The 25680-nt window shown below is 52.8% G+C and overlaps 3 protein-coding genes across 30 annotated transcripts in view; 1 reads left to right on the top strand and 2 right to left on the bottom strand.

Moving 5' to 3' along the window:
* RASAL1 (RAS protein activator like 1) overlaps window positions 1–20670 on the top strand; it is a 42004-nt gene extending 21334 nt beyond the window's left edge. For 8 of the 26 annotated variants that reach the window (XM_077955274.1, XM_028829932.2, XM_077955272.1 and 5 more), the window contains 16 exons: window positions 655–736; window positions 839–970; window positions 3232–3320; window positions 4340–4457; window positions 4602–4755; window positions 5122–5186; window positions 5471–5583; window positions 8115–8307; window positions 12103–12240; window positions 13098–13242; window positions 14450–14622; window positions 16024–16161; window positions 16249–16384; window positions 18111–18231; window positions 19495–19547; window positions 20105–20670. In XM_077955274.1, coding sequence (XP_077811400.1) covers window positions 655–736; window positions 839–970; window positions 3232–3320; window positions 4340–4457; window positions 4602–4755; window positions 5122–5186; window positions 5471–5583; window positions 8115–8307; window positions 12103–12240; window positions 13098–13242; window positions 14450–14622; window positions 16024–16161; window positions 16249–16384; window positions 18111–18231; window positions 19495–19547; window positions 20105–20244 — 1990 coding nt within the window. In that variant the 3' untranslated portion in view covers window positions 20245–20670. Of the gene's footprint in view, window positions 1–654; window positions 737–838; window positions 971–3231; window positions 3321–4339; window positions 4458–4601; window positions 4756–5121; window positions 5187–5470; window positions 5584–8114; window positions 8308–12099; window positions 12241–13097; window positions 13243–14449; window positions 14623–16023; window positions 16162–16248; window positions 16385–18110; window positions 18232–19494; window positions 19548–19916 lie in introns of all 26 variants that reach the window. The other 18 variants (XM_077955270.1, XM_077955269.1, XM_077955268.1 and 15 more) reach the window with 10 other exon arrangements.
* CFAP73 (cilia and flagella associated protein 73) overlaps window positions 1–25680 on the bottom strand; it is a 200466-nt gene that overhangs the window by 38300 nt on the left and 136486 nt on the right. The gene's annotated exons all lie outside the window — the stretch shown is intronic.
* DTX1 (deltex E3 ubiquitin ligase 1) overlaps window positions 22162–25680 on the bottom strand; it is a 41495-nt gene continuing 37976 nt past the window's right edge. For all 3 annotated transcript variants that reach the window (XM_077955292.1, XM_077955293.1, XM_015152877.3), the window contains 4 exons: window positions 25265–25423; window positions 25019–25180; window positions 24807–24896; window positions 22162–23470 (listed from right to left, as the gene is read on the bottom strand). In XM_077955292.1, the coding sequence (XP_077811418.1) occupies window positions 23246–23470; window positions 24807–24896; window positions 25019–25180; window positions 25265–25423 (636 nt within the window). In that variant the 3' untranslated portion in view covers window positions 22162–23245. The remainder of the gene's footprint in view (window positions 23471–24806; window positions 24897–25018; window positions 25181–25264; window positions 25424–25680) is intronic.

Raw genomic sequence — 25680 nt, 5'->3', positions numbered from 1 at the left:
GCTGCCTGGAGTAAGACTTTTGGGTTGTCATGGCAACCAAAGGCAAGGAGTCCCTGCCTTCTCTTGGGTCCTAGACAAGATGTGGGCATGGGTGTTTGCTGAATGAATAAATGAACCGATCATCTACCACCTGCCAGGTGCTATGCTAGGCCCTTTACACACAACATCCCATCTAACTCTTGGCTCTATGAGGTTGGTCTGTTATTACTCCCATTTTCCAGGTGAGGAAATGAAGACTTAGAGAGGGGAAGTGACTTTCCCTAGTGTCCCCTAGCCAATGAGCACAGAGCCAGGCTTTGAACCTTTGCATCAACTTTCCCATCTGGGGCCTCCAGAGAATCTGAGGCTCTTTCTTCCCCTTCCCCGTTGCACTTCTACTTGCTGGGCTTTGTGATGTAGGATATGACCTTTTGGTGCCTCAGTTTCCTCATCTGAAAAATAGGGATATACAAGTGCCTCCTCATAGGGCAGTGACAGGAAGATACAGGGTCTGGACGGGCATGGTTAGGGGTGTCCCCAGCTGGACCGACCCCTACAATGGAACAGTTAATTTCCTTGGAAACCAGTGACATTGGAATGATATACTCTTAACAGCTTTTCCAAGGCCCAACTCGGGTGCCGTGTTCCCTCACTCCTTTCCCCATCTGTTCCCAGGGACCTGGCTCCCAGAGACATCTCTGGCACATCTGACCCATTTGCACGTGTGTTTTGGGGCAGCCAGAGCTTGGAGACCTCAGTGAGTGATGGGGAATGACACCAGGAAGGAGTGGGACATTTGGTGGTGGGGCAGGGGTCCCCATCAGCTCTCCCACTCACAGACCACTTCCCTCGCCCACAGACCATCAAGAAGACTCGCTTCCCACACTGGGATGAAGTGCTGGAGCTGTGGGAGATGCCAGGTGCCCCGTCCCCACTGCGGGTGGAGCTCTGGGACTGGGACATGGTGGGCAAGAATGACTTCTTGGGCATGGTGAGCCTCACTCCCTGCAACACCCTCCCTGGCTCCCCAGTGCCTCCAAGGGGGAAGGAAGATGAGATGGGCTGAGCCTCCTGGCTCTCAGAAGGGTGGATGTGCAGCTGCCTCATCAGGTTCCCCTGGTTAGGCAGGAGTGATGCAGTTACATTGCTCTGTTTTATAGGTGAGGAAACCGAGGCTGTCAAAGGTACAGCAACCTACCCAAGATCACAGGGTGGGCCCAGATTCTCATTCTGGGATGAGAGCATGACAGATGACTGTGTGCTGGCCCTGTGTGGAGTGTCCCTCCCGCAGAGCCTCATTACTTAACCTTCATGGCCACCCTATGAGGCTGGGACTGTTGCTATCCCCATTTTACAGATGGGGACATTGAGGCTCAGAGAGGCTAAGTGGCCTTTTCAAGGTCATATGGCTAAGAAAGGGCAGAGCAAAGATTTGAGTTCAGATCTTTTTGACTCCAGACCTACGCCCTTAACTCCTACTCCTAGAAGTCCTGGGCTCAGTTTCTTTCTCTTGGTTTCCCAGTCTTTGGAAACAGCCTGACAGCTCCTCAAATAGTTAAAGATAGAGTTACTCTATGACCTAGCAATTCTACTCTTAGGTACGTACCCCAAAGAAATGAAAACTTATGTTCACTAACACTACTGTTCATAGCAGCATTAGTCATAACAGCCCAAAATGGAAAAAACTCAAGTGTCCATTACAGATGAGCAAAATGTGGTCTATAGATATAATGGAATATTATTCAGTCATAAAAAGGAATGAAGTACAGTAAGTCCTCATTTGATGTCATCCATAGGTTTTTTTTTTTTTTTTTTTTTTTTTTTTTTTTGAGACAGAGTCTCACTCTATTGCCCAGGCTGGAGTGCAGTGGCGTGGCCTCGGCTCACTGCAACCTCCGCCTCCCGGGTTCATGCTGTTCTCCTGCCTCAGCCTCCCAAGTAGCTGGGACTATAGGTGCCCGCCACCATGCCTGGCTAATTTTTTGTATTTTTAGTAGAGATGAGGTTTCACTGTATTAGCCAGGATGGTCTTGATCTCTTGACCTCGTGATCCGCCCACCTCGGCCTCCCAAAGTGCTGAGATTACAGGCGTGAGCCACCATGCCTGGTCCATAGGTTCTTGGAAACTACAGCCTTAAGCAAAATGACATACTGTATACTGTAGGAACTTAACTCTTATTTATTTATTTATTTATTTAGGAGGAATCTCCCTCTATTGCCCAGGCTGGAGTGCAGTGGCATGAACTCAGCTCACTGCAACCTCCACCTCCTGGGTCCAAGCAACTATTTTGCCTCAGCCTCCCAAATAGCTGGGATTACAGGTGCACACCACCACATCTGAGTAATTTTTGTATTTTTAATGGAGACGAGGTTTTCCCATTTTGGTCAGGCTGATCTTGAACTCCTGACCTTAAGTGATCTGCCTACCTCATCCTCCCAAAGTGCTGGGATTACAGGCATGAGCCACCCACCCAGCCTTAATTCTTGTTTATAGTAATTAGCTCATGGTACATTTGATTTTCTTATATGTTATGAATCAGGACTTACCGTACTGGCACATGGATGAACCATTACACTAAGTGGAAAAAGCCAGCCCCCGCAAAACACATATGATTCCATTTATATGAAATATCTAGAATAGGCAAATCTACAGACACAGAAAGTAGATTAGTGGTTGCCAGGGGCTGGGGGGCACGAAGTGACTGGTAATGAGTACGGGCTCTTTAGGGCTCATAGACAATGTTCTGGAATCAGCAGCACAACTAATTGCGGTAACTCTGTGAATATACTAAAAATCATTGAATTGTACACTTTTAAAAGGTGAATTGTTTGGGATGTGAATTACATCTCTATAAAGTTATTTAAAAAGAGAGAGAAGGTGGGGTTTGAGTGCCTCCAGAGCTGTCCTTACGCCTTTTGATAGATGGATTTATGTGCCTAAACAGAGCTGAAAATACACTCAGTCCACACATGCTATCTCTAGCAGCCGTGTGACCTTGGGCAAATCACTCCATGTCTCTGAGCCTCAGTTTCCTCAACTGTAAATTAAGTGTCCCTGGGAGGCCCTTGGAAGCCCTCAGTGTCCTGGCAGAAGCTAATAATTTGGGACTTGTAGGAGAGAAGGAGGGGGCCCCTGGCAGGCCATTCTGCCCCTCTGTGGGTGGGCAGTCTGTTCTTCCAGGGCTAGGTGAGACCTGAGCCCGTCAGGGCAGGCCATGACCTGGCTGAGGGTCTGTGTGTCTCTCCCAAAAGGTGGAGTTCTCTCCGAAGACCCTCCAGCAGAAGCCACCCAACGGCTGGTTCCGCCTCCTGCCCTTTCCCAGAGCCGAGGAGGATTCTGGGTAAATGTGGGTGCAGAGGGAGGCGGCCAGGCTGGAGCCATGTCGGGCAGCATCCATAGCTTGTGGGCAGAGCCCATGCCAGCCCATGCATTATCGCTGTGCCACTTCATTCATGCATTCATCCATTTAACAACCGTCTATGGAATATCTCTCAAGGTGTTTACGTAAGTCCACAGGAGTTCACTTTACACCCATTCACCTGTCCATGTGCAAACACGTTGGCACGCACTTGATATATATTCAGAACTTTGGGTCCTTCCACACCTGTCCATACTGTTCATTCTTGAACACACTTATTTATACCATCTCCACTTGCCTGTCCTGTCTATACCCATCAATATCAGTTCACACCTGTTTATACTGGCCTCCCCTATTCACACCTGTCCACGCTTGTTCACACTGTTGACACTCATCTTCACTTGTCCACACATCCTTTACATATTTGTGCACACCGGCCACATCTATCCACTCTGGCCACACCTGTTTATGTTGTTTGTATACATTCCTATTTATGCCTGTTCACACCTGCCTACCCCTGTTCACACCTGTCCACACTTGTCTATACCTGCCTACACCTGTCTTGTTTTGCAAACTCCCGCCCTCCTCCCATATGTTCCCATTGGCCTCTCTTGGCTCTCCACACCTGCCCATGCGCTCTCCCATAAGAGCATCTTTCATTTTCTTTTCTTTCTTTCTTTTTTATTTTTTTAGACAGAGTATCGCTCTGTCATGCAGGCTGGTGGAGTGCAGCAGCACGATCTCAACCTCTGCCTGCCAGGTTCAAGTGATTCTCCTGCCTCAGCCTCCTGAGTAGCTGGGACTACAGGCATGTGTCACCACACCTGGCTAATTTTTGTATTTTTAGTAGAGATGGGGTTTCACCATGTTGGAGAGGCTGGTCACAAACTCCTGACCTCAAGTGATCTGCCCACCTCAGCCTCCCAAAATGTTAGGATTACAGGCGTGAGCCATCACATTCGGCCAGACCTTTCATTTTCTTATGATCTGATCCTGGACAGGAGAAACCTGGGTGCGCTACGAGTGAAGGTACGCCTGATCGAGGACCGCGTCCTGCCCTCCCAGTGCTACCAGCCTCTCGTGGAGCTGCTCATGGAGTCTGTGCTGGGGCCAGCAGAGGTGGGTGCGTAGCAATGCAGTGCTACCAGGGGAGTGCCAGGGGTCTGGATCCTGGCCTCCCCCTGCCTCACGGAGCCCTATCTAGGCTCATCTGCTTTGGGGTCCCAGGGGCCGAGGTCACCTTTGTCTCCCGCCCCCATCCAGGAGGACACTGCTAGCCCCCTGGCCTTGCTGGAAGAGCTGACCTTGGGGGACTGCCGCCAGGACCTTGCCACCAAGCTGGTGAAACTCTTTCTTGGCCGGGGACTGGCTGGACCCTTTCTGGACTATCTTACCCGGCGTGAGGTGGCTCGGACCAGTGAGTTGCCTGCACAATCCCTGACATCACCGCCCTCAATGGTGGGCTTGCAGGAGGGTTCCTGGGGAGAAAAGGGGAAGCATCAGGCAGAGGGAAAGGGCTCCTTTTTCTGTGGGTCCCTGTGCTGTGCACCCCAGACAGTTGGGAGCCCAGTTGCGGCTCAGGCCCTGGTTTTGCTACTTGTGAGCTGTGTAACCTCAGGCAGTTCACTTAACTACTCTGGGCCTCTGTACTGTGAATGGGATTGATGTTTTGGGTCTTCCTGATTCTTGGGGCTGGAAGAATCATGACCCCCACCTTGGGTGAGTGGGGTGAGCTAGGTCTAGCTCCCTAAATCCCAGCAAACACTTCCTCCTGTCCTCCCAGTGGACCCCAACACCCTCTTCCGTTCTAACTCCCTGGCATCCAAGTCGATGGAACAGTTTATGAAGGTGAGTAGGTGAAGGCCTGGGGGACCGGGCACAGCTTCCTCGGGAACCTCCTTCCCAGTGCCTACCTGGCTCCCTCACTTGGCTGGCTTCAGAGGCTGAGCAGCTGAGCTGCAGTGCTGGTGGCTGGTGCCCGGCCTCGCCCTGAGTTGCACCCGGGTGTGTCCCCCACCCCAGCCCTGGCCTCTCTCTGAACCTCTTCCTGCATGGCCCCCCCTGCACCCAGCTCATGGGCATGCCCTGGCCTCGCCCTCAGCCCCACCCCGTGTGGTGCCCCCTGCCCCCAGCTCGTGGGCATGCCCTACCTGCACGAGGTCCTGAAGCCCATGATTAGCCGCGTCTTTGAGGAGAAGAAGTACATGGAGCTGGATCCCTGCAAGATGGACCTGGGCCGCACCCGGTGAGCAAAGCCCGAGGACTCTGACCCTCCGACGGCCCCCTTTGGCTACCTGGAGCCTTGTCTGGGGGCTAGGTTCATGCTGACTGCCACTCACCCTGGGGCTACGACTGCTCAGGAGCTCGGTGGCTGAGCTCAAAGCCTTACACACATGTCCTTAGGTCTTCAGGCTATGTAGTATAGGGGTTATGGCCAGGACTCTGATGCTAAGCTCCCTAGGTTCAAATGTTAGCTCTGCCACTATTGATGGACAAAGTTGCCAAAACTTCTGTTCCTTAGTGGGTAAGTTGTTTTCTTGGTTTTTGTTTTTTGTTTTTTGTTTTTTTTTTTTTTTTTTTCAAGACAGGGTTTTACTCTGTCACCCAGGCTGGGGTGCAGTGGTATGACCACGGCTCACTGCAATGTCAACTTCCCGGGCTCAGGTAATTCTTCCACCTCAGCCTCCGGAGTAGCTGGGACTATAGGTACACACCACCACCCCCAGCTAAGTTTTTGCATTTTTAGCAGAGACAGGGTTTTGCCACATTGCCCAGGCTGGTCTCAAACTCCTGGGCTCAAGCAATCCTCCTACCTTGGTCTTCCAAAGTGCTGGGATTACAGGCGTGAACCACCGCGCCTGGCATAATCAGATTTTTTTAAGATTAAAAAACTCAAAATATTGATCCTATGTTCTTCTACTTAATGCACACACTACTTCTAAAATGTCCCTTATTCAGCTGGTGAGAATATTGTCACCTGAGAGGTGGAGCTCATGACCTCTACTCCGTTAACTGAGTCATGCATGTGCTCCACAAGCATTAGTGATCTTTATTACTGTGGTGCTGGGGGTCCCCGACATTATGATATTTACTGCTGTGCTGCTGGCGGTCCCCAGCATTAGTGATCTTTATTAGTGTGGTACTGGCGGTCCCTGAGTGGGCCCGCCTGCAAGGGAGATCGTGGAGTGCTCATTGAGATTGGGAGGAAGCAGAGCAGTGGCTAGGGGGTCATTCCACCCCTCCGTGGGTTCCTCCTCCTTTCTCTCCAGAACCTTCTCCTGTCTAGCCCACAAGCCTGGGGCTGTGGAAAATGGTTGCTGGGATATCCATTGGGGACCGTGGCAGAGACAGGAAAGGATCTGTCCTTGTGCTGTCCACACCTTCTGACTACCTTAGAGGCAGGCATCACGACCCCTCTTACTGATGATGCAACTGAGCCTCAGAGAGGGAAGGTCACTTGCCTAAGGTCACACAGCCAGGAAGTTACAAAGCAGGGATTTGATCTCAGGCCCTGAGCAGAAGGGCACAGTCCACCTGTGAGACTCCAAGTCGAGGGCATTTCCTAGCACACTTGATAATGATGGAGGAAACTCAGTGGGCACCCATGGGGACGGGGGTATCTGGGGACCTGGGCAGGGCAGGGTGGCAGGCAGGCTGTGGACTTGGCAGTCCTGAGTTCTATTCTCAGCTGTACCATCTCCCCAGTAACCTCTCTGAGCTTCAGTTTTCTTGTCTGTTAAATGGCAACAAGTAAGGCTACTTACCCCATCAAGTTGCTGTTAGGATTGAAAGAGAACGTGCCAGAGACGAGTCCAGGGCTCAGCACATTAGGTCCAGGGAGCTGAGAACCCCCAGCTCTCAGTCTGGGTGTGGGCAAGACGGACCCTCAATCTGTAGAGAAAGAAAGGAACACAATAATTGCAGATGGAAAAATGCTGTTCTATCATCCACAAAACAAAACAGTGATTGAGTGCCAGGCTCTGGGCTGAACACTGAGGATACAGTGGGGAACAAACAGTCCCAAGTCCCTATTCTGGGGGGAGACAGATAATGAGCAACTGGAAGAAGAAGGTTTGTTTGTTTATTTATTTATTTATTTATTGAGATGGAGTCTTGCTCTGTCACCCAGGCTGGAGTGCTGTGGCATGATCTCGAATCACTGCAACCTCTACTTCCAAGGTTGAAGCGATTCTCCCACCTCAGCCTCCCGGGTAGCTGAGATTATAGGCGTGCACCACCACACTGGGCTAATTTTTGTATTTTTTGGTGGAGATGGAGTTTCACCATGTTGGCCAGGCTGGTCTTGAACTCCTGGTCTCAAGTGACCTGCCTCCTTGGCCTCCCAGAGTGCTGGGATTACAGGCATGAGCCACTGTGCCTGGTGGGAAAAAGGTTATTGAATGGGACCAGGGAATGGAAACAACGAGGGAGGGGAGAGGCCTGCAATATTCCAGAGAGTGAGGACAGGGGCAGCCTCACAGGGGAGGGGACATCTAAGCAAAGACTTGCAGGCGGTGAGGAAGGGAGTCTTGCGGAGATTTAACATTTAACGGGAGAGTGTTCTGGGGGAGGGAGATGAGCCAGTGTAAAGGCTGCAAGATGGGAATGAGCTCATCGTGTTTAAGCAACAGCAAGAAGCCCGGTGGGAAGGGGCAGGAAGGAGGCTGCGGAGGTGGGGGTAAGATGGGTCCCCTCTGAGCTCAGCGGGGCCGGTGGAGGGTTTGGGGCAGGCAGATGCTGTGTCCCGAGTCTGAGCTGCTCCGCCGGCCCCTCCAGGAGGATCTCCTTCAAAGGTGCGCCCTCGGAGGAGCAGATGCGGGAGACCAGCCTGGGGCTGCTGACGGGCTACCTGGGGCCCATCGTGGACGCCATCGTGGGCTCCGTGGGGCGCTGCCCGCCCGCCATGCGCCTCGCCTTCAAGCAGCTGCACCGGCGCGTGAAGGAACGCTTCCCCAAGCCAGAGCACCAGGTGCGCCGGGATGGGAGGCCCAGCCTGGGGACGGGCTGGAGCTTGTCCAGGGTCACTCGGAGGAGTCAGGACAGAGCTGGGACCAGAACCCAGGCTGCCTGGGGACAGCGTTCCTGGCAGGGTCCGGCTCCCAAGAATGATAATAATAATAAAAATTGCCCAGGTGCGGTGGCTCACGCCTGTAATCCCAGCACTTTGGGAGGCTGAGGAGGGTGGATCACTTGAAGTCAGGAATTTGAGACCAGCCTGGCCAACATGGTGAAACCCTGTCTCTACTAAAAATATAAAAATTAGCCGGGCATGGTGGCTCACAGCTGTAATCCCAGCTACTCCGGAGGCTGAGTCAGGAGAATCGCTTGAAGCCAGGAGACAGAGGTTGCAGTGAGCGGAGATTGCACCATTATACTCCATACTGGATGATAGAGATAGATTCTGTCTCAAAATAAATAAATAAATAAAACAAATAATAATAAATATAATAATGGCGGCTAACACTCTATATAGCCTGGTAGCCTGACCATGGGCCAGATCTTGTTTTGGGTGATTTATGTATTTATTACCCTATTTAATCATCACATGCAGCCTGTGAGGTGGATACCAGGATTATTCCCATTTCACAGAGGAGGAAACTGAGGCCCAGAGAGCTTAAGTCACACAGGTAGAAAGGGGTGATATTGGGACTGGCACTCACCCAGGCAGGTTGGCTCCTGAGTCTGTGCTCATAACCAGCGAATAATAGAGTCTGGCACCAAGTAAGTGCTTCTTAAAATTCCAGATGTAAGACAGACAGACAGAGAGAGGAAGTAAGAGAGAAGAATGCAGATCTGGCATACAGTAAGTGCTCAGAAACACCCAGAATACAGTCTAAAAATAAATCCCTGCAGGTGTAGTGCTATACCAACATGGATAGAAAAGTTGAAAACTCAGATGCTGTGAGTTTCAGGCAGGTGAGGCACAAGAACAAAGTAGGTAGCGCGTGGAGTGGTAGGGAGTCATACAGACTGTGACCAACTGGAGCCCCCAGAGCTTGTCTAAAGGGGACAGCTCCAGGGGATCACTGCTGTATAGAAATGGAAGCCCAATACTGCCAGATCTTTAGAGATTCTGGATTTTATGTGAGGTCTGTAATGTATGTATGTATGTATGTATGTATGTATGTATGTATGTATGTATTTCTTACTAACTTTTGAGACGGGGTCTTGCTCTGTTGCCCAGGCTGGAGTGCAGTGGCAGGATCATAGCTCACTGCAGCCTCTATCTCCCAGGCTTGAGTGATCTTCCCACCTCAGCCTCCTGAGTTGCTGGGACTAGAGGGGTGCACAACCACACCCAGCTAATTATTTATTTTTGTAGAGACAGGATCTCACTGTGTTTCCCAGGAGGATCTCAAACTCCTGGCCTCAACCAATCCCCCTGCCTCAGCCTCCCAAAGTGCTGGGACTATAGGCATGAACCACTGTGCCCGGCCTGACCCCTTATTTTTAAAATGTCAGCATGAATTTACCTGAAAACCAAACACAAAAGAATTTTGGGTCAAGCATTATAAAACATTTGTGGTTGGACTGGCCAGTTTGCGACCACCTGGTTGAATGCTCAGCACACCTCCCGAGGTGGCTGTCATTGTCCTCACTTGCAGATAACATCGGCTGAGATGAACTCTTATGTAGTGCTGATGTATCAGACCCAGGGTTCACTTCGCAGAAAGATCTGAGACCTGTTACATGTTGGCAGTGCCGTAACCCACTTCCTAGAGCCTCATTTGAGAGCTTTTGATTTATGCCACATCTCTCTCCACTTACTGTTTACAGATGGGGAAACTGAGGAACAGAGAGGTAAAACACCTTGGCCAAGGGTTTTCTAGACTCCCAGCTGGGGTCTCTCCCCTCGCCCCGGTTGAGGAGTAAGCTCTGGGCCTTGACACTGAGATGTAGCTTGGCTTGCGCCTCACCTTGCTGGGCTCTCACCTGGGCTGCCAGCAGAGGTGTTAAGTGGGGCACAGCTGTGGCAGGGAACAGGGAAGAAAGGGAGGAGGCCAGCTCCCCAGACAGCCTAGACCTTGTGTGGTGAGTCAATATCAGTGACACCCAAGTGTCCTCTAGTTCTCAGCCCCCAAGGTGGGCCTGGAGTAGGGACTTTCTCAGGCCCGGGGAACCCAGGGAAGCCCCTTTCTCTGCTGCACTGACACCGGTTCTTCGCCCTCAAAAAGGAGGAAACAAATGAGCTGATGGGAAGACTAAAATGACCCTAGACTACAGATGGCGGTGGGGTGGTGGTGGCCTTGGGGGACAGTTCAGGGCTCCAGACGGAGGAGAATGTGCTCCTCTGGGCAGTTCCAGGTAGCCAGCTCCTGCAGGGCTCACTGTCAAGGCCAAGATGCCCCAGGAAGATGGCACATGCCCGGGGAGGGCATTGTTTCATGTGTGACTACAACCTCTAAATAAACACAGGCGCAGACTCTCAGGCTAAATATAGCCGGGCAAGTGTGAGAGGTGGGTGGGGAGCCGGTCTGGGGGGAGCAAGATGCACCCAGGATGGAGGGGCACCCTTCCCTGAGTCACCTCTGCTGGTCCCTTACCTTTAGATGGGCCAGGCCCCAGATTCACATGGAGGGGAACCATACTCTACAGTTTGTAGAGGGTAGAGGTTGGAGGTGGGGAGGTGTACACAGGATGGACTCGGGAGCCCATCAGACTGGGTTCACTACTAAGCCTCAGTTTCCTCATCTGAAAAAATGGGACAATAGCACTTATCTACCCACACGGGGTTGAGGACTAAATGTGATAATTCAGGCTTGGTTTCTAATACTTGGTGAGGGCTCCTTGGTAGCTGGTGTTGAATGGCAAGAGAGCGTGGTGAAAAACAGAGAGTTCAAATCCTTGGCTGGACAAGATGGCTCACGCCTGTAATCCTAGGACTTTGGGAGGCTGAGGTGGGCAGATCACTTGAGGTTAGGAGATCAAGACCAGCCTGGCCAACATGGTAAAACCCCATCTCTACCAAACAAACAAACAAACAAACAAAACCACAAAAAACAAAAACTGGCCAGGTGTGGTGGCATATGCCTTTAATTCCAGCTACTCAGGAGGCTGAGGCACAAGAATCACTTGAACCTGGGAGGCGGAGGTTGCAGTGAGCAGAGATCGTGCCACTGCACTCCAGCCTGAGCAACAGAGCAAGACTCTGCCTCAAAAAAACAAAAAAATTTCAAATCCTGCCTGAGTCCAACTCCTGCCTCTGCCACTTATAGCCGTGAAGCCTTAGGTGAGCGATCTTCCCTCTCTGGGCCTCAGTTGCCTCTGCTGTAACATGGAGATATAATCCTTCCTGGGGTCAGTATTAAATAAGCGAATGTATAGAGAGATATCTGTCCTGCTGCTGTTATTATCATAAATCACAGATCTGGGTTTGAATGCCGACTTTGTCACTCATTAGCTGTGTGACCCTGGGCAAATCGCTTGATGTCTCTGAGCTTCTGCTTCCTCATCTGTAAAATGGGAATCATGATGGTGCCTCCCTCTTAGGGCTGTGCTCTTGGCATAGTGCTTGGCACAAAGCCAACTCTGAGGACATCTGGCCAAATCTGCTTTTGTAGGATTGGTTTTGTTACTTCATTTTTCAGGTGGGAAAACTGAGGCCCAGAGAGGAAAAACTTCCTCGGTCGGCCATTGTGGCTTCCTGGTCAATTCCCCATCCCACTTCTCTTTGCACCACGAATTTCTAGTCCTTGTTGCCTCAGTTTACCCAGCTGGGAAATGGGTTTGGGGGGCTCCTCTTACCTGCTGCTTCTCCCAGCAGGATGTGAAGTACCTGGCCATCAGCGGATTTCTCTTCTTGCGATTCTTCGCGCCCGCCATCCTTACCCCAAAGCTGTTTGACTTGCGGGACCAACACGCGGACCCCCAGACCAGCCGCTCACTGCTGTTGCTTGCCAAGGTGCCAGCCATGGGGTTCCCCCATCCTGGGTGCTCTTAGCCAGGGAAAAAAAGCATGGTAGGAGCAGAGCTGGGAGGCCAGACCCACAGAAGACCCAAAGAACACCCAAAGAAACCCAAGTCTGAAACACCACCATTAGCATTCTATCCCAAGGGTGAAGGCAGTCATTATGCACTCCAATTTCCCCTTTGGAAATGAAAACCCAACCCTTACAGAAGGAAAGTGGAAAGCAGGCTAGCAGTCATTCACACCTTAGTATAAATTAGATCATCCTTTGCAAAGGGCAACAACTTGAGATTCTGCATGACAGTATGCAAGGTAGGATTGAGCAGTCCTGGCTGGGGGAGGGTCTGGGCTTTGGAGGGAACAGAATAAGGTCACTGGGGGGTGCAGATTCCAAAAAGAGGAAGGGGAAACAGATATCACCCAAGGAAGGTGTTGAGTCTTCTTATTGATTTATATTTTCTTTGAGACGAGTCTCACTGTGTCACCCAGGCTGGAGTACAGTGGCACGATCTTGGCTCACTGCAACCTCTGCCTCCTGGGTTCAAGTGATCCTCCCACCTCAGCTTCTGGAGTAGCTGAATTTACAAGTGTGTGCCACCGCGACTGGCTAATTTTTGCATTTTTAGTAGAGACAGGGTATCATCATGTTGGCCAGGCTGGTCTCGAACTCCAGCCCTCAAGTGGTCCGCTTACTTCAGCTTCCCAAAGTGCTGGGATTATAGGCGTGAGCCACTGTGCCCGACAATAAGAGTCTTCTTTTATTGAGCACTGATTTGGGAGCCAGCAGTCCACAGAGGGCCCTCCCGTCTGCTGTGACCTTGGCCCCGGCATCCCTCGTTTCTTTGCTCTAGGCTGTGCAGAGCATCGGAAACCTGGGCCAGCAGCTGGGCCAGGGCAAGGAACTGTGGATGGCCCCCCTGCACCCCTTCCTGCTACAGAGCGTCTCACGTGTGAGAGACTTCCTGGACCGGCTGGTGGATGTGGATGGGGATGAAGGTGAGTTCCTGTGGTCCTGCCGTATCTAGCTTCTCAACCCAACTGGGACACCACTCAGGGACTTCCCCTTTTCCCCGCCAGCTCCTCAGCACTGAGAATGTGAATCTGTGGGTCAGTCAAGTCAACTAACATTTCCTGACACTGTGCTAGGCCCCAGAGACAAACAGAGTTCACGTGCTGTCCTCCAGGCCATCCTAGCCAACGTGGGGATGTGGCTGTGGGCGGGATTGTGGCATGGTGTGCATGCAATTGACAAACATCTCTAAGCGCTTACTAAATAATAGGCACAGTTCTAGGCGCTGGGAATGCAGCAGTGAACAAGACACAGAAAATCTGATCTCACAGAGGTTTTATTTTGTTGGGGAACACAGGCCATTAGCAAGATAAATAAGCAAGTTATGTGGTATGTTAGAGAGCTGTAAGTGCTAAGGCGGAAAAATAGAGGAGGAAAGAACAGAGACCTGAAAGGGAACAGGTAGAGAGCCGTGGGAATCCCAGGGAAGAGTGCCAGGCAGGGCACAGCATGTGCAAGGGCCCTGAGGTGGGACAGAGAGCGCCACTGAGGACATCCGTGAAGAAGAGTGAAGCGGGGGCAGTGGGGAGGCAAAGAGGCAAGGCCAGAGAGGTGGGGGGCCAGATCATGTGGGGCCTCATAGGCCTTGGGAAGAATTTTAGCTTTGACTTGGAGTGAAACAGAATCACAGGATGATTTGTAGCAGAAAAGTTGTGGTTGAGTCCATACCATAATGTGGGGCTCAGATCATGACCTAGTTGGATCCCAGTCCCGTTGGAGCAACCTGTCAGAACATAGAGCCTGGTTGTGGCATGGTGGGGTCCCTGTGGTGCTGGGGTGGGGTGGCGGGGCTGTGTCCTGGCTCCCTGAGTGTGGTTAGATGCAGGACATTGCCTGGGTGGGGCCCCATAGGGTGTGGCTACCCCTGCTGGCTGCCTGCACACTGTCTGCAGATTTCTCTGGTTGGAGAGAGGTCTTTAAGGGCTACTTTGCCCACCCCCTCCTCCCGGCCTCCATGATTGCATTCCCTATTGAAGGAGTGGAGTCTGAAGTCATCGCGCTCATCCTCCCACCTCTAGGGGAGCAGAGAACCATGCCCATCCACTGAGGTCCTCCCTGGGCATGCTAGTGGAGTAAGGTAAGCCTGGATAGGGAGGGCTCACTGTCCACCACCTCTCTTCTCCCATTTCCCAGAAGCTGGTGTCCCAGCCCGGGCCCTGTTCCCGCCCTCGGCCATTGTTCGAGAAGGCTATCTGCTGAAGCGCAAGGAGGAGCCCGCCGGCCTGGCCACGCGCTTTGCCTTCAAGAAGCGCTACGTCTGGCTCAGCGGGGAGACCCTCTCCTTCTCCAAGAGTCCTGAGTGGCAGGTGGGGCTCCCGTCCACAATGGAGGGCTTGCCAGGGGTGGCCTTTTTCAGGATGCTGCCTCTTTGTACACAAGGGGAAACTGAGGCCCACAGTGGGGCAAGGCCCCAAGGTGCCATAACAACTTAACAATGACAAACTCTCAGGACAGGCTCTGCTCACAAGTTCAGGCCAATGTGGGCACAGGACATGGACAGGCACCATCACACATCCTTCAGAATGTGCACATGCGGTGGCAGGGATATGCCTCCCAGATGTGGAGGCACACAGGACAGGGACGATGCTGAACCGCTCTCCAATGCTCCCACCCGGATCTAGGGCACGTGCTAGACAGACTCATAACATTGAATGTGTTCACTAGGAACGTGTGTAGATGTTCAGGCACATTCATCCAAGCATTCATTCACTCGTTCACTCATTCAGCAAACATTGAGCCTATTATGTGTCAGTGTCCTAAGCACTAGAGATACAGGAGTGAACAAGACAGGTGAAAATCTTGCCCTTGTGGGGCTGGCGTTTGTGACTAGAATGCCCCGAGACATGTGCTGGAGTCTCCCGAATGGGGAGCTATGTGCACACCAGTAGATGATGACAGCTAAGGCTGGGAAGGGAGTCCACACTTACTGTTTCTATTTTATCAGGAGAAAGGAGATTCCAGGGGTCAATTCTCTGGGTTCCAATTTTGGGTCCAACCGATGAGTGACCTTGGAAGGGTCATCTATCTTCTTGCACCTCAGTTTTCTCATCTGCAGGTTGGAGAGAATAACAGAACCAACCTCAGAAGTTTGTTGTGATAATTAAATAAGTTGATCAATGTAAAGTCCCAAGCACCATAGAAGTGGTAGCTATTATTAACAAGGAAACGGATCCCCAGAGAAGTTGTCACTTAGACAGGTGGCTGGGCATGATGGCTCACGCCTGTAATCCCAGCACTTTGGGAGGCCGAGGTGGGCGGATCACTTGAGGCCAGGAGTTCGAGACCAGCCTGGCCAACATGGTGAAACCCCATCTCTGCTAAAAATACAAAAAAATTAGCCTGGCGTGGTGGTGCACACCTGTAATCCCAGCCACTTGGGAGGCTGAGGCAGGAGAATAGCTTGAATCCGGGAGGCAGAGGTAGCAGTGAGCCTAGATGGTGCCACTGCATTCCAGCCTGGGCGGCAGAGCGAGACTCTGTTTAAAAACAAAACAAAACAAAACAAAAAAACAAAACAAAAAGGATAGAGCAGGACTCACCCAACAGTTCACATGGATGGATGGACAAGCACACAGAGCACAGACTTACAGGGTTGAATGTCCCGCCTCTGGGAACCCACTCCACCTGCCGCACACAACCAGACGGAAGCTGTCCCCACCCCGGCCCTAGCCCCCAGCCCATCCTGTAGCAACAATCCTCTTCCCCAGACCCGCCACTCCATCCCCGTGTCGCACATCCGCGCCGTGGAGCGCGTAGACGAGGGCGCCTTCCAACTGCCCCACGTGATGCAGGTGGTGACGCAGGACGGCGCGGGGGCGCTGCACACCACCTACCTCCAGTGCAAGGTGAGACCCCGTCGCGATGGGGAGCGGGTGGGGGTGGGGCGTCCCTCGGTTCCCACCCACCCCCTGATCGCCTCCCACCCGCTGCAGAATGTGAACGAGCTCAACCAGTGGCTCTCGGCCTTGCGCAAGGCCAGCGCCCCCAACCCGGACAAGCTGGCCGCCTGCCACCCCGGTGCCTTCCGCAGCGCGCGCTGGACCTGCTGCCTCCAGGCTGAGCGCTCAGGTGAGGGGGCAGCGTGGACTGCAGGCTCTGCCGGCCCTACCCGTCAATCAGTGGGTGTCCCACTTCCGCCTGGGCTGGCTGTGCAACCTTGGGCAAGTTACTCAACCTCTCTATGCCTCAGTCTCCTCAACTGTGAAATAAGGTTGATAACAGTGCCTTTCTCATGGAGTTGTGATAATTAAATGACTTGATTTACACAAAGAGCATAGGATGCTGCTTGGCGCATGCAAGGTGTTATTTCTACTCACTAGGTGCCAGCATCCAGTGGCGCCCAAATATCATGAGCTTGTTCTCAAGGAAGATGAGTGCATAACCCAAATTTTTTTTTTCTTTTTTTTTTTTGAGACAGAGTCTCACTCAGTTGCAAAGGCTGGAGGGCACAATCTCAGCTCACTGCAACCTCTGCCTCCCGGGTTCAAGTGATTCTCCTGCCTCAGCCTCCTGAGTAGCTGGGTTTATAGGTGCATGCCACTGCACCTAGCTAATTTTGTATTTTTAGTAGGGACGGGTTTTCACCATGTTGGCCAGGCTGGTCTCAATCTCCTGATCTCAGGTGATAAGCCCACCTCAGCCTCCCAAAGTGTTGGGATTACAGGTGTGAGCCACCGTGCCCGGCCTTTTGTTAATACAATGTTATAAGTGCCAACATGAGGCTTTTGAGATTCCAGTGGATGCCTCTGACACAGCCTCAGGATGGGGACTCAAGGAGGGCTTCCTGGAGGAGGTGCTGCTTAAATGCGACCTGAGTAGAGCAGAAGTTAAGCAGCGACGCTGGAGACAGAACTGGGAGCTGGGGCTAAGGAAGTGTTGCAGGTGTCATGAGCAAAGGCCTGGAGGTTGGGACAAGGTAGGCTGACGGTTGGAAAAAGGTCTTTGTGACTAGAGCCTAGAATGAGAGAGGAGTACTGGGAGAGGCAAGGCTACTGCAAAAGTCTAGGGAGCAGAAGTGGGGCTGGATGAGAGTGGAGGATGTAAGATTCAAAGGAAGTAGTGGGTTTTTTAATTTTTGTTTTTGAGACAGAACCTCTCTCTGTTGCCCAGGCTGGAGTGCAGTGGTGCAATCACGGCTCCCTGCAGCCTCAAACTCCTGGGTTCAAGCAGTCCTCTCACCTCAGCCTCCCAAGCAGCTGGGACCACAAACATGTGCCACCATGTGAGGCTAATTTTTTTTTTTTTTTTTTGAGACAGAGTCTCACCCTTTTGCCCAGGCTGGAATGTAGTGGTGCAATCTTAGCTCACTGCAATCTGTGCCTCCCAGGTTCAAGCGATTCTCCCGCCTCAGCCTCCCAAGTAGCTGAGATTACAGGCATGAGCCACCATGCCTGGCTAATTTTTGTAGTTTTAGTAGAGACGGGGTTTCACCATGCTGGCCAGGCTGGTCTGAAACTCTTGACCTCTAGTGATCCACCCACCTTGGCCTCCCAAAGTGCTGAGATTACAGGCGTGAGCCACTGCTCCGGACCCAAGGGTAATTTTTAAATTATTTGTAGAGATGAGGTCTCACTATGTTGCCCAGGCTGGTCTCGAACTCTTGGGCTCGAGCGATCCTCCCATCTCAGCCTCCAAAAGTGCTGAGATTATAGGTGTGAGCCACCCCGTGTGGCCTAGAAATAGTAGGTTTGACGAGGGATTTTAGATGAAGGAGCACAGCTTGGCGACAGCCTGGTTGTGGAGGCTTCTGGAAGGGGAGGGGGCGTTACTGATGAATGAAGCTGTGTCCTCTCAGCTGTCGGCTGCAGCCGTACACACTCAGCTGTCACCCTGGGGGACTGGAGTGACCCATTGGATCCCGACGCTGAGGCCCAGACGGTGTATCGGCAGCTGCTCCTGGGGCGGGACCAGCTCAGGTGGGTGCCCCCACCCATCCCACTTCACCTCCTATGACCAGCCGAGCCAGCCCCCGACCGTGGCCTTGCTGTGTTCATTTATTCATTCTTTCCGTGTGCATTGGTAGATCTTCCCTGGGGGCCTGGCCCAGGGTGGGGACTGGGTGTCTACACAGTCAAGGCTTGGGAAGCATCCTCGGTGGGAGGGGTCCCTCATACAGAACTGGGTCTTGGGATCTTTTAATACCTGGGGCTCCAGAGACCCTGGCACAATTCACATAAAATCCTGGCCCCCTGCACTTGCTAAATGACCTTGGATAGATCTCTTCCCCTTCCTGGCATGAGGATCGCTATCACTGTTATTCGGTGACAGAGATTTGTCCCAACTCATTATAGAGTGGGTTCTGAAGCTGACCTGCCTGGGTTCCAATCCTGACCCAGCCACTTACTAGCTGTGTGATCTTTTAAAAAAAAATTATACATTTATTTAGACAGAGTCTTGCTCTGTTGCCCAGGCTGGAGTGCAGTGGCATGATCTTGGCTCACTGCAACCTCTGCCTCCCGGGTTCAAGCGATTCTCCTGCTTCAGCCTCCCATGTAGCCAGGATTACAGGCACCTGCCACCACGCCTGACTAGTTTTTGTATTTTTAGTAGAGATGGGGTTTCACCATGTTGGCCAGGCTAGTCTCGAATTCCTGACTTCAAGTGATCCACTTGTCTTGCCTTTGCCCTCCCAAAATGCAGGGATTACAGGCATGAGCCACTGCACCCAACCAGGCTGTGTGATCTTAAAAAAGTTGCTTAACTTCTCTGTACTTCAGTTTCCTCGTCTGGAAAAGGGGAATAATAATGGTGGTAACCTCGTGGGTTGTCCTGAGGATCAGATGAGCTAATACAGGTGGAGCACTTTGTAGGTGCCTGGCCACATAGTTAGCTTTCAATAAGTGGTAATGATGACGATACTGATGCGGTGTGACCTTAGACAAGTTACCTAACCTCTCTGTGTCTCAGTGATCATCTGTATAATGGAGCTAATACTAAATACCTACCTCATATGAGTTTGTCATGACAATTAAATGAGTTAATACATGTACAAGGTTTAGAATAGTATCTGACACTCTAGAAATGTTTGCTGTGTAGATGATGATGATGATGATGATGATGACAATGGTAGATGGTGATGGTGATGATTCAGGAAAACTAATTTCTCAGAGAATTTCTGGGGTAGGAATCAGGATTGGGAATCAGGGACCAGACTTGTCTTTCTCCCTCTCACCTTCTAGGCTGAAATTACTGGAGGATTCTAATATGGATACAGCTCTGGAGGCAGACACAGGTAAGGGCTCCTGTACCACAGAATGTAAAGGCTGGGCGCGGTGGCTCAAACCTGTAATCCCAGCACTTTGGGAGGCCGAGGTGGGTGGATCACTTGAGGTCTGGAGTTCGAGATCAGCCTGGCCAACATGGTGAAACCCTGTCTCTACTAAAAATTTAAAAATTAGCCGGGTGTGGTGGTGCACACCTGTAATCCCAGCTACTGGGGTGACTGAGACGTGGGAATTGCTTGAACCCAGGAGGAGGAGGTTGCAATGAACTGAGATCATGCCACTGAACTCCACCCTGGGCAACACAGCAAGACTCTACCCCGCCCCACCAAAAAAACCCAGTAAGCTAAGGGGTTAAGGAGGTCCTTTTTTCCTCACAGGCGCTTCCCCACTGTCTCCTGTGTTTCCAGTCCATCCTCAGGCCACAGGGCTGTGTGTGGGGACTCTCAAGGATTTTAGGGTTCTCAGGGCACAAGGCACATCTGCAGCGTGAGAAACCATTGGGTCCGGGTTACAGCAGCCTGCCTTGGACTGGCTGAGCCCCTGTGGCCTCTTGTCTCCCTCCTAGGGGCCTGTCCTGAGGTCCTGGCCCGGCAAAGAGCAGCAGCCGCCCGCCTGCTGGAGGTGCTCGCAGACCTGGATCGTGCCCATGAGGAGTTCCAGCAGCAAGAGCGAGAGAAGGTGGCCCTGGGCCCACTTGGCCCCTGAGGAAATGCCACAGCTAGCCCGAAAGGAGGAGCAAGGAGGTGGGGGACCCTCTCCTCAGCGCATCCTGCCCCAGGAATCTCCTGTCTCCTTGTACCTCTTTGATTCTGTGGTTTGGAGGCTCCCAGCGACGTACCTCGTCCTGTGTGCCTTGAGTCCAGAACTCAGGGCATGGAAGCCCTTTGGCAGGGGCTAGCCTTGCACTGAGCGAATCTCGCTCTCTGGGTTGATTCAGACTGGAGTGGATAGGATAAGGAATCTGACTTATTTGACTGAGACCGGGGTCTCTGCTTCACCAAACTGGCCTCTATCCATACCAAGGAGGCCAGCCTGGCTCTGAGCTGCTGGATACAGCTGGACCTGAATTCCTGAAGCCCATGTGATGTTGTTGCCCCAGATAGGCACTAAATGGGCTCATTCCTTCCTGTTTTTGTGTCTGCTAATCCCTATAACCTCGCTGATTCTTCTGTACCCTGCCCTTGGCCTAGGACCCCAACCACAAGCTTCCAGAATCAGGTACCCTCAGGAAGAACCAAGGCTGGGTGGGGGTCCAGTGTGCCACATTCAGACCCTTGGAGCCTGGGAGACCTTGGGCCAGGCTCTTTGTCTCTCTTTGGGGCTCAGATTACCCTGTATAAAAAGAGGAGGGAAAGTCTAGATGTGTGGTTTTCAAACTGGATTCCAATGAGGTCGTTCAGGAGCCAGGGAGGGCTTTCTGTGACTGTGGGCCAAAGACTACCCGCTGGAATGTCTGCTAGAAATGCAGATTTCTGAGGCCCAGCCAGCTACTGACTCAGAATCTGAAGGTATATGAGGGCAAGAATCAGGGTTATTTAACAGATTCCTTAGGTCATTTGGATGAGCATCAGCTTTGAGGACCATAGGCTTGGGGAGTGGGCAATTTTATTTTATCTTATTTTTAGAGTCCGGGGTCTCACTCTGTTGCCCAGGCTGCAGTACAGTGGCATGATCATAGATCACTGCAGCCTCAAACTTCTGGGCTTCAGCGATCCTCCCACGTCAGCCTCCAGAGCAGCTGCGACTACAGGTGCAAGCCATTACGCCTGGCCAATTTTTAAATTTTTGTAGAGATGAGGGGTCTCGCTATGTTGCCCAGGCTGGTCTCAAGCTCCTGGCATCAAATGAGCCTCCTGCCTCGGCCTCCTTAGTTGCTGGGATTACAGGCGTGAGTCACAGTGCCTGGCTTGCAATTTTATATGCCAGGGTTTGGGTTGAGGTTTTGTCTGAGAATGAACCATGGAGTACAAATGTTTGGGAACACGTGACTGGCAGAACTGGAAGGGCCTCCAAGGACTCATTTCCGGTGTTGTGTCACTAGGGGGTGGGACAGAAACCAAAGCCTACCTGGCAGGGGATCAAGTAGACCAGGAAAGACACGGCGCTATCCCAAGGCTGGCCAGCAGGGGTTGCCCGAAGCCGCAGCATCACCAGAGCTGCAGGGGCGTCCTGGCATGTTGCAGAGAGGCTGACTTAAGGCTGGGGTCCATCCCTGTCTTTCCCTAGTTAGAACCTGACCCTCCTCCCCAAGGACAGGGTCCTGATGAGCTCCGAGATCCTGATGAGCTGATCACAGTGTCTCCCAGCTCCTCCGTATTCTCCCCGAGGCTCCCAGTTCTCCGCCCGAGTTCCTTGTTTCTTGTCTCTTGTCATTGTGCCAGGGAGCAGATGTGTGCATTGCCTCGTGCTCTTGTGAAAGAGAAGGGTACTTTCACCTTTGCATTCTTGGAAACTTGGACTAGGAGGGTCTGTCACTGCTCCACTGCCCCCACCCCTTCCGGCCCGAGGCAATGACCCTGAAGTTGCCATTCTCTTGCAAGCCATCACTCCCCAATGGGGCTGACTGCAGCCCCCAGGAACAGAGCCACCCACCCCTCTCTTGGCAGGAAAAGACCAGGCGAGGAGGAGAAAGACCATTTATTTCTCCACCCACAGTGGGACTGGTAGGTTTTGAAAAGAGCAATCGCTGGCATACCTTTAAATCTTGGCTGACTCCCACCGTGGCAGCCAATCAGCAGAGGCAGAGCTGGTGAGTTGCCTGGGCAACGGGCCCCTGGTTGGCCGGAGACGATTAGCCACCCCACTGCCCACTCCCAACGAAAGGGAAATTGACTCTCTGCTGTCCACTCTGCTTTAAAATACATGGGCCCAAACTAGGCCTCCTCCTCTCGCTCCTGAAGTCAGAAGCGCCAGCCTTTGGCTCTCAAAATTGGGAGCGATTAGGTGGAGAGGATGGGACAGGGAGGATGGGAGAACAGTGCCTTTATCTGGGACAGACAGAAGGCCTGGAGATGGGAAGGGAGAAGGAGATCAGAGTCCAGAGAGATGAAGAGGGACAAACACAAAATCAGGACCCTCTAGTCCCCGCTTGCACTGGCCATTCTTTTGTAGAACTGCCCAGTCATCTGGGGGCTTCCACCCCGTGGGCCCACCATTGCCCAATCAGTGGGTGGCAGACATGGGTGATGACATGGAATGGGTGAGGCATCGGGGGTACACTGAGTTTCCCAAGTCCCTGTTTGCCCCCCGAGCCCTGGCAGGCCCCTAAGGGCTTGCCCTGCATCCTCCAGTTTGCAGACAAGGCTGTACAGATGCAACTGAGACACAGATGGGGATCCACATGGGGGGGTCATGGGGTCTTTCTGTCGCTTCTCTTCCAGCCTGGGGGCAAGTAGAGGCACATGGGTGTGCGTGCATGAGTTCAACAGGACGTGTGTGTGTGTGTGAGGGGGCGGGTCTCTGTCTTTTTGGTAGGGAGGTTTCCAGTACTCTCTGCACGGCCCTCTCAGGGAGCTATGATTCGGAGCCAGCCTGACATGCCATCTCTCTTCATCCCAGCTGCCACCAGGCAGGTCCCCCGAATGGCTGCGGCTCCTTCCGCAGGCTCCTCCCCAGCCCTGAACCTGGGCCACCAGGACACACCTGGCGAAGGAGGCATTTGCCGGACCAGGGGCAAAGCAGGAGGGAAGGTGGGCAGCCTTGGGCCTCAGGCCTTGGCTGCAGCCTCGGATACACCCTGGGCTGTGAGCTCGGCCAGCACGTTGTCTAGGTAGCTAGCGTCCGGGTAGCCGTGGCCCGTGAGGTTGGATCCAAACTCGGTCTTATGGTGGATCTCGTTCCACACCACGGTGTCCGACTCGCCCGTGGTGTTGGAGGTGCCGATGGTGAAGATGAGTCTTCTTTCCCAGGCCGTGATGAGCAGCCGCAGCACCTGGGGGCACAGGGACACGGTGGGGCTGGGCGGAGGCCACAGGCAGCTTCCAGCCCAGCAGCCTCAGCCTCCCTCCCTCCCCTGCCACATCATGGCTACCTTATGGTTTCATCCATTGGCACCGACTACGTACTGCCGACTTTGCCATTTCCTTTATATTTGTATTTCCTGAACTGCCAGTAAAAGCTCTTTCCAAGTTATTTGTTTGTTTTGTCTTTCCTTTCCTTTTTTGTTTTTTTTTTTTGCGGGGGGGACAGAATCTTGCTGTGTTGCCCAGGCTGGAGTGCAGTAGTGCCACCAGAGCTCACTGCAGCCTCGAACTCCTGGGCTCCAGCAATCGTCCCACATCAGCCTCCCCAGTAGCTGGGACTACAGGTAGGCACCACCAAGCCCAGCTAAAATTACAAACTTTTTGGAGAGACAGAGTCTCACTATATTGCCCAGATTAGTCTCAAACTCCTGGCCTCCCACCTCAGCCTCCCCAAGTGCAGGGATTACAGGTGTGCCCCACTGTGCTTGGCCTGCCTGTTTCTTTCTTTTCTGTGTGTGATGGAGTCTTGCTCTGTCACCCAGGCTAGAGTGCGGTGGGGTGATCTCGGCTCACTGCAACCTCTGCCTCCTGAGTTCAAGCAATTCTCCTGCCTCATCCTCCCCGGTAGCTGGGACTACAGGCGCACTTCACCACTCCCGGATTTTCGTATTTTTAGTAGAGATGGGGTTTCACCATGTTGGCCAGGCTGGTCTCAAACTCCTGATCTTGTGATCCACCCGCCTTGGTCTCCCAAAGTGCTGGGATTAGAGGCATGAGCCACCGCACCCAGCCCTGCCTGTTTTTTTTTCTGGGGTGAAGAAAGCATCTGGCAGCTCTCTGCTCTATTTAGTTTGGACTCCACACTATATTAAAGAGCAACTTGTAAATTAGTTACTAACATTCAAAAGCCTAGAGATTTCCCATGAAAATCTGGATTTCTTGGTGCTCTTGAAAAGCAGAAAGTCAAATCAGACAGTCTGTAGGGTGATGGTGAGAGCTTAGACTGCCTGGGCTCAAATCCGAGCTCTGTCACTTAGTTTCTGTGTGACCACGGTCAAGTGACTTGCCCTCTCTGAAGCTTTGCATCTTTGTCTATAAAATGGGGTCAGGATCTTGACCTCAGCGGCTGGGGAAAGGAGGTAAGATGTGTGAAGCCGGTGGCCATGGTCGCTGCTGTTGCGGTGCTGCTTTGGGGAGGAATGTGAGAGCAGGGATTGGGAATGATGGGGACCACAGGCCCAGGCCAGTGGTTGCTGGAGCCCCTGCCTGCGCCTATCTCCCGTGCCCTCACGACTGGGCACCCACCTTCCGGCCTTTCTCATTGTTGGGTAGATAGCAGTGGCGAGGGAATCCTCTTGCGGTGAACTTCTTTCCGGGGTTGGGGTGCTCAGGGCCCTGCAGGGAGGGACAGTAGCAGGGATTTAGACCATGAACAGGTGGTGGCAGGGCAGAGGAGCGTCTGGAGGAGTCGGAGGGGAGTGGGGGCTGGGGGCCAGAGAGGCAGAATGGGAGTCCACCTGGATGCCTGTGGGGATGTCGTAGACGATGCGGATGGTCTGGGTGTCAGGGAAGCCAGGCAGCGAGTGGGGGATGAGGTGGAACTCCATCTTCCCAGGCGGCTGCGTACCCGTCTTCTCCCCGTAGATGGCCTTGCAGGTGGGGCACTGCAGGCTGCCATCCTGGGCAGGGGAAGCTGGCAGTGAGTTCCCAGTGGCCCCCCAACCCCACTCCGTTCCCTGCCCACTCCCCACTGCCCAACCCACCTTGTTGCCATTGGAGTACATGGCCACGAGGCACAGCAGGTGGTACATGTGGCCGCAGCGGCCCAGGCGGCCCACGAGCTCAGGCCGCACGCCCTTGTGCCGAAGCACGCCCTCGTAGCCTGACGCTGTGACCAGCCGCTCCATGCAGATGGTGCAGTCCTGCAGGTGGGCAGCAGGGGAGACTGAGGACTGGGAAGGGCAGGGCACCTACTGGGTCAGCACTGCCCCTCGGCGGGTCACCATGGGCAGCAGACCACACTCTCTCTGGCGCCCATTTGGCAAAGGGAGACAGGACACACCCTCTGCCCCATACATTGGTTTCTTTTCTTTTCTTCTTCATTTTTATTTTTTATTAAGAGACAGGCTGTGTTGCCCAGGCTGAAGCGCAGCAGTGCAATCATAGCTCACTGCAGAGT

The sequence above is a fragment of the Macaca mulatta genome, chromosome 11, assembly GCF_049350105.2.
Source record: "Macaca mulatta isolate MMU2019108-1 chromosome 11, T2T-MMU8v2.0, whole genome shotgun sequence".
Lineage (NCBI taxonomy): Eukaryota > Metazoa > Chordata > Mammalia > Primates > Cercopithecidae > Macaca > Macaca mulatta.
The sequence above is the reverse complement of the archived record's forward strand: the minus strand, read 5'-3'. Positions and strand labels throughout refer to the sequence as shown.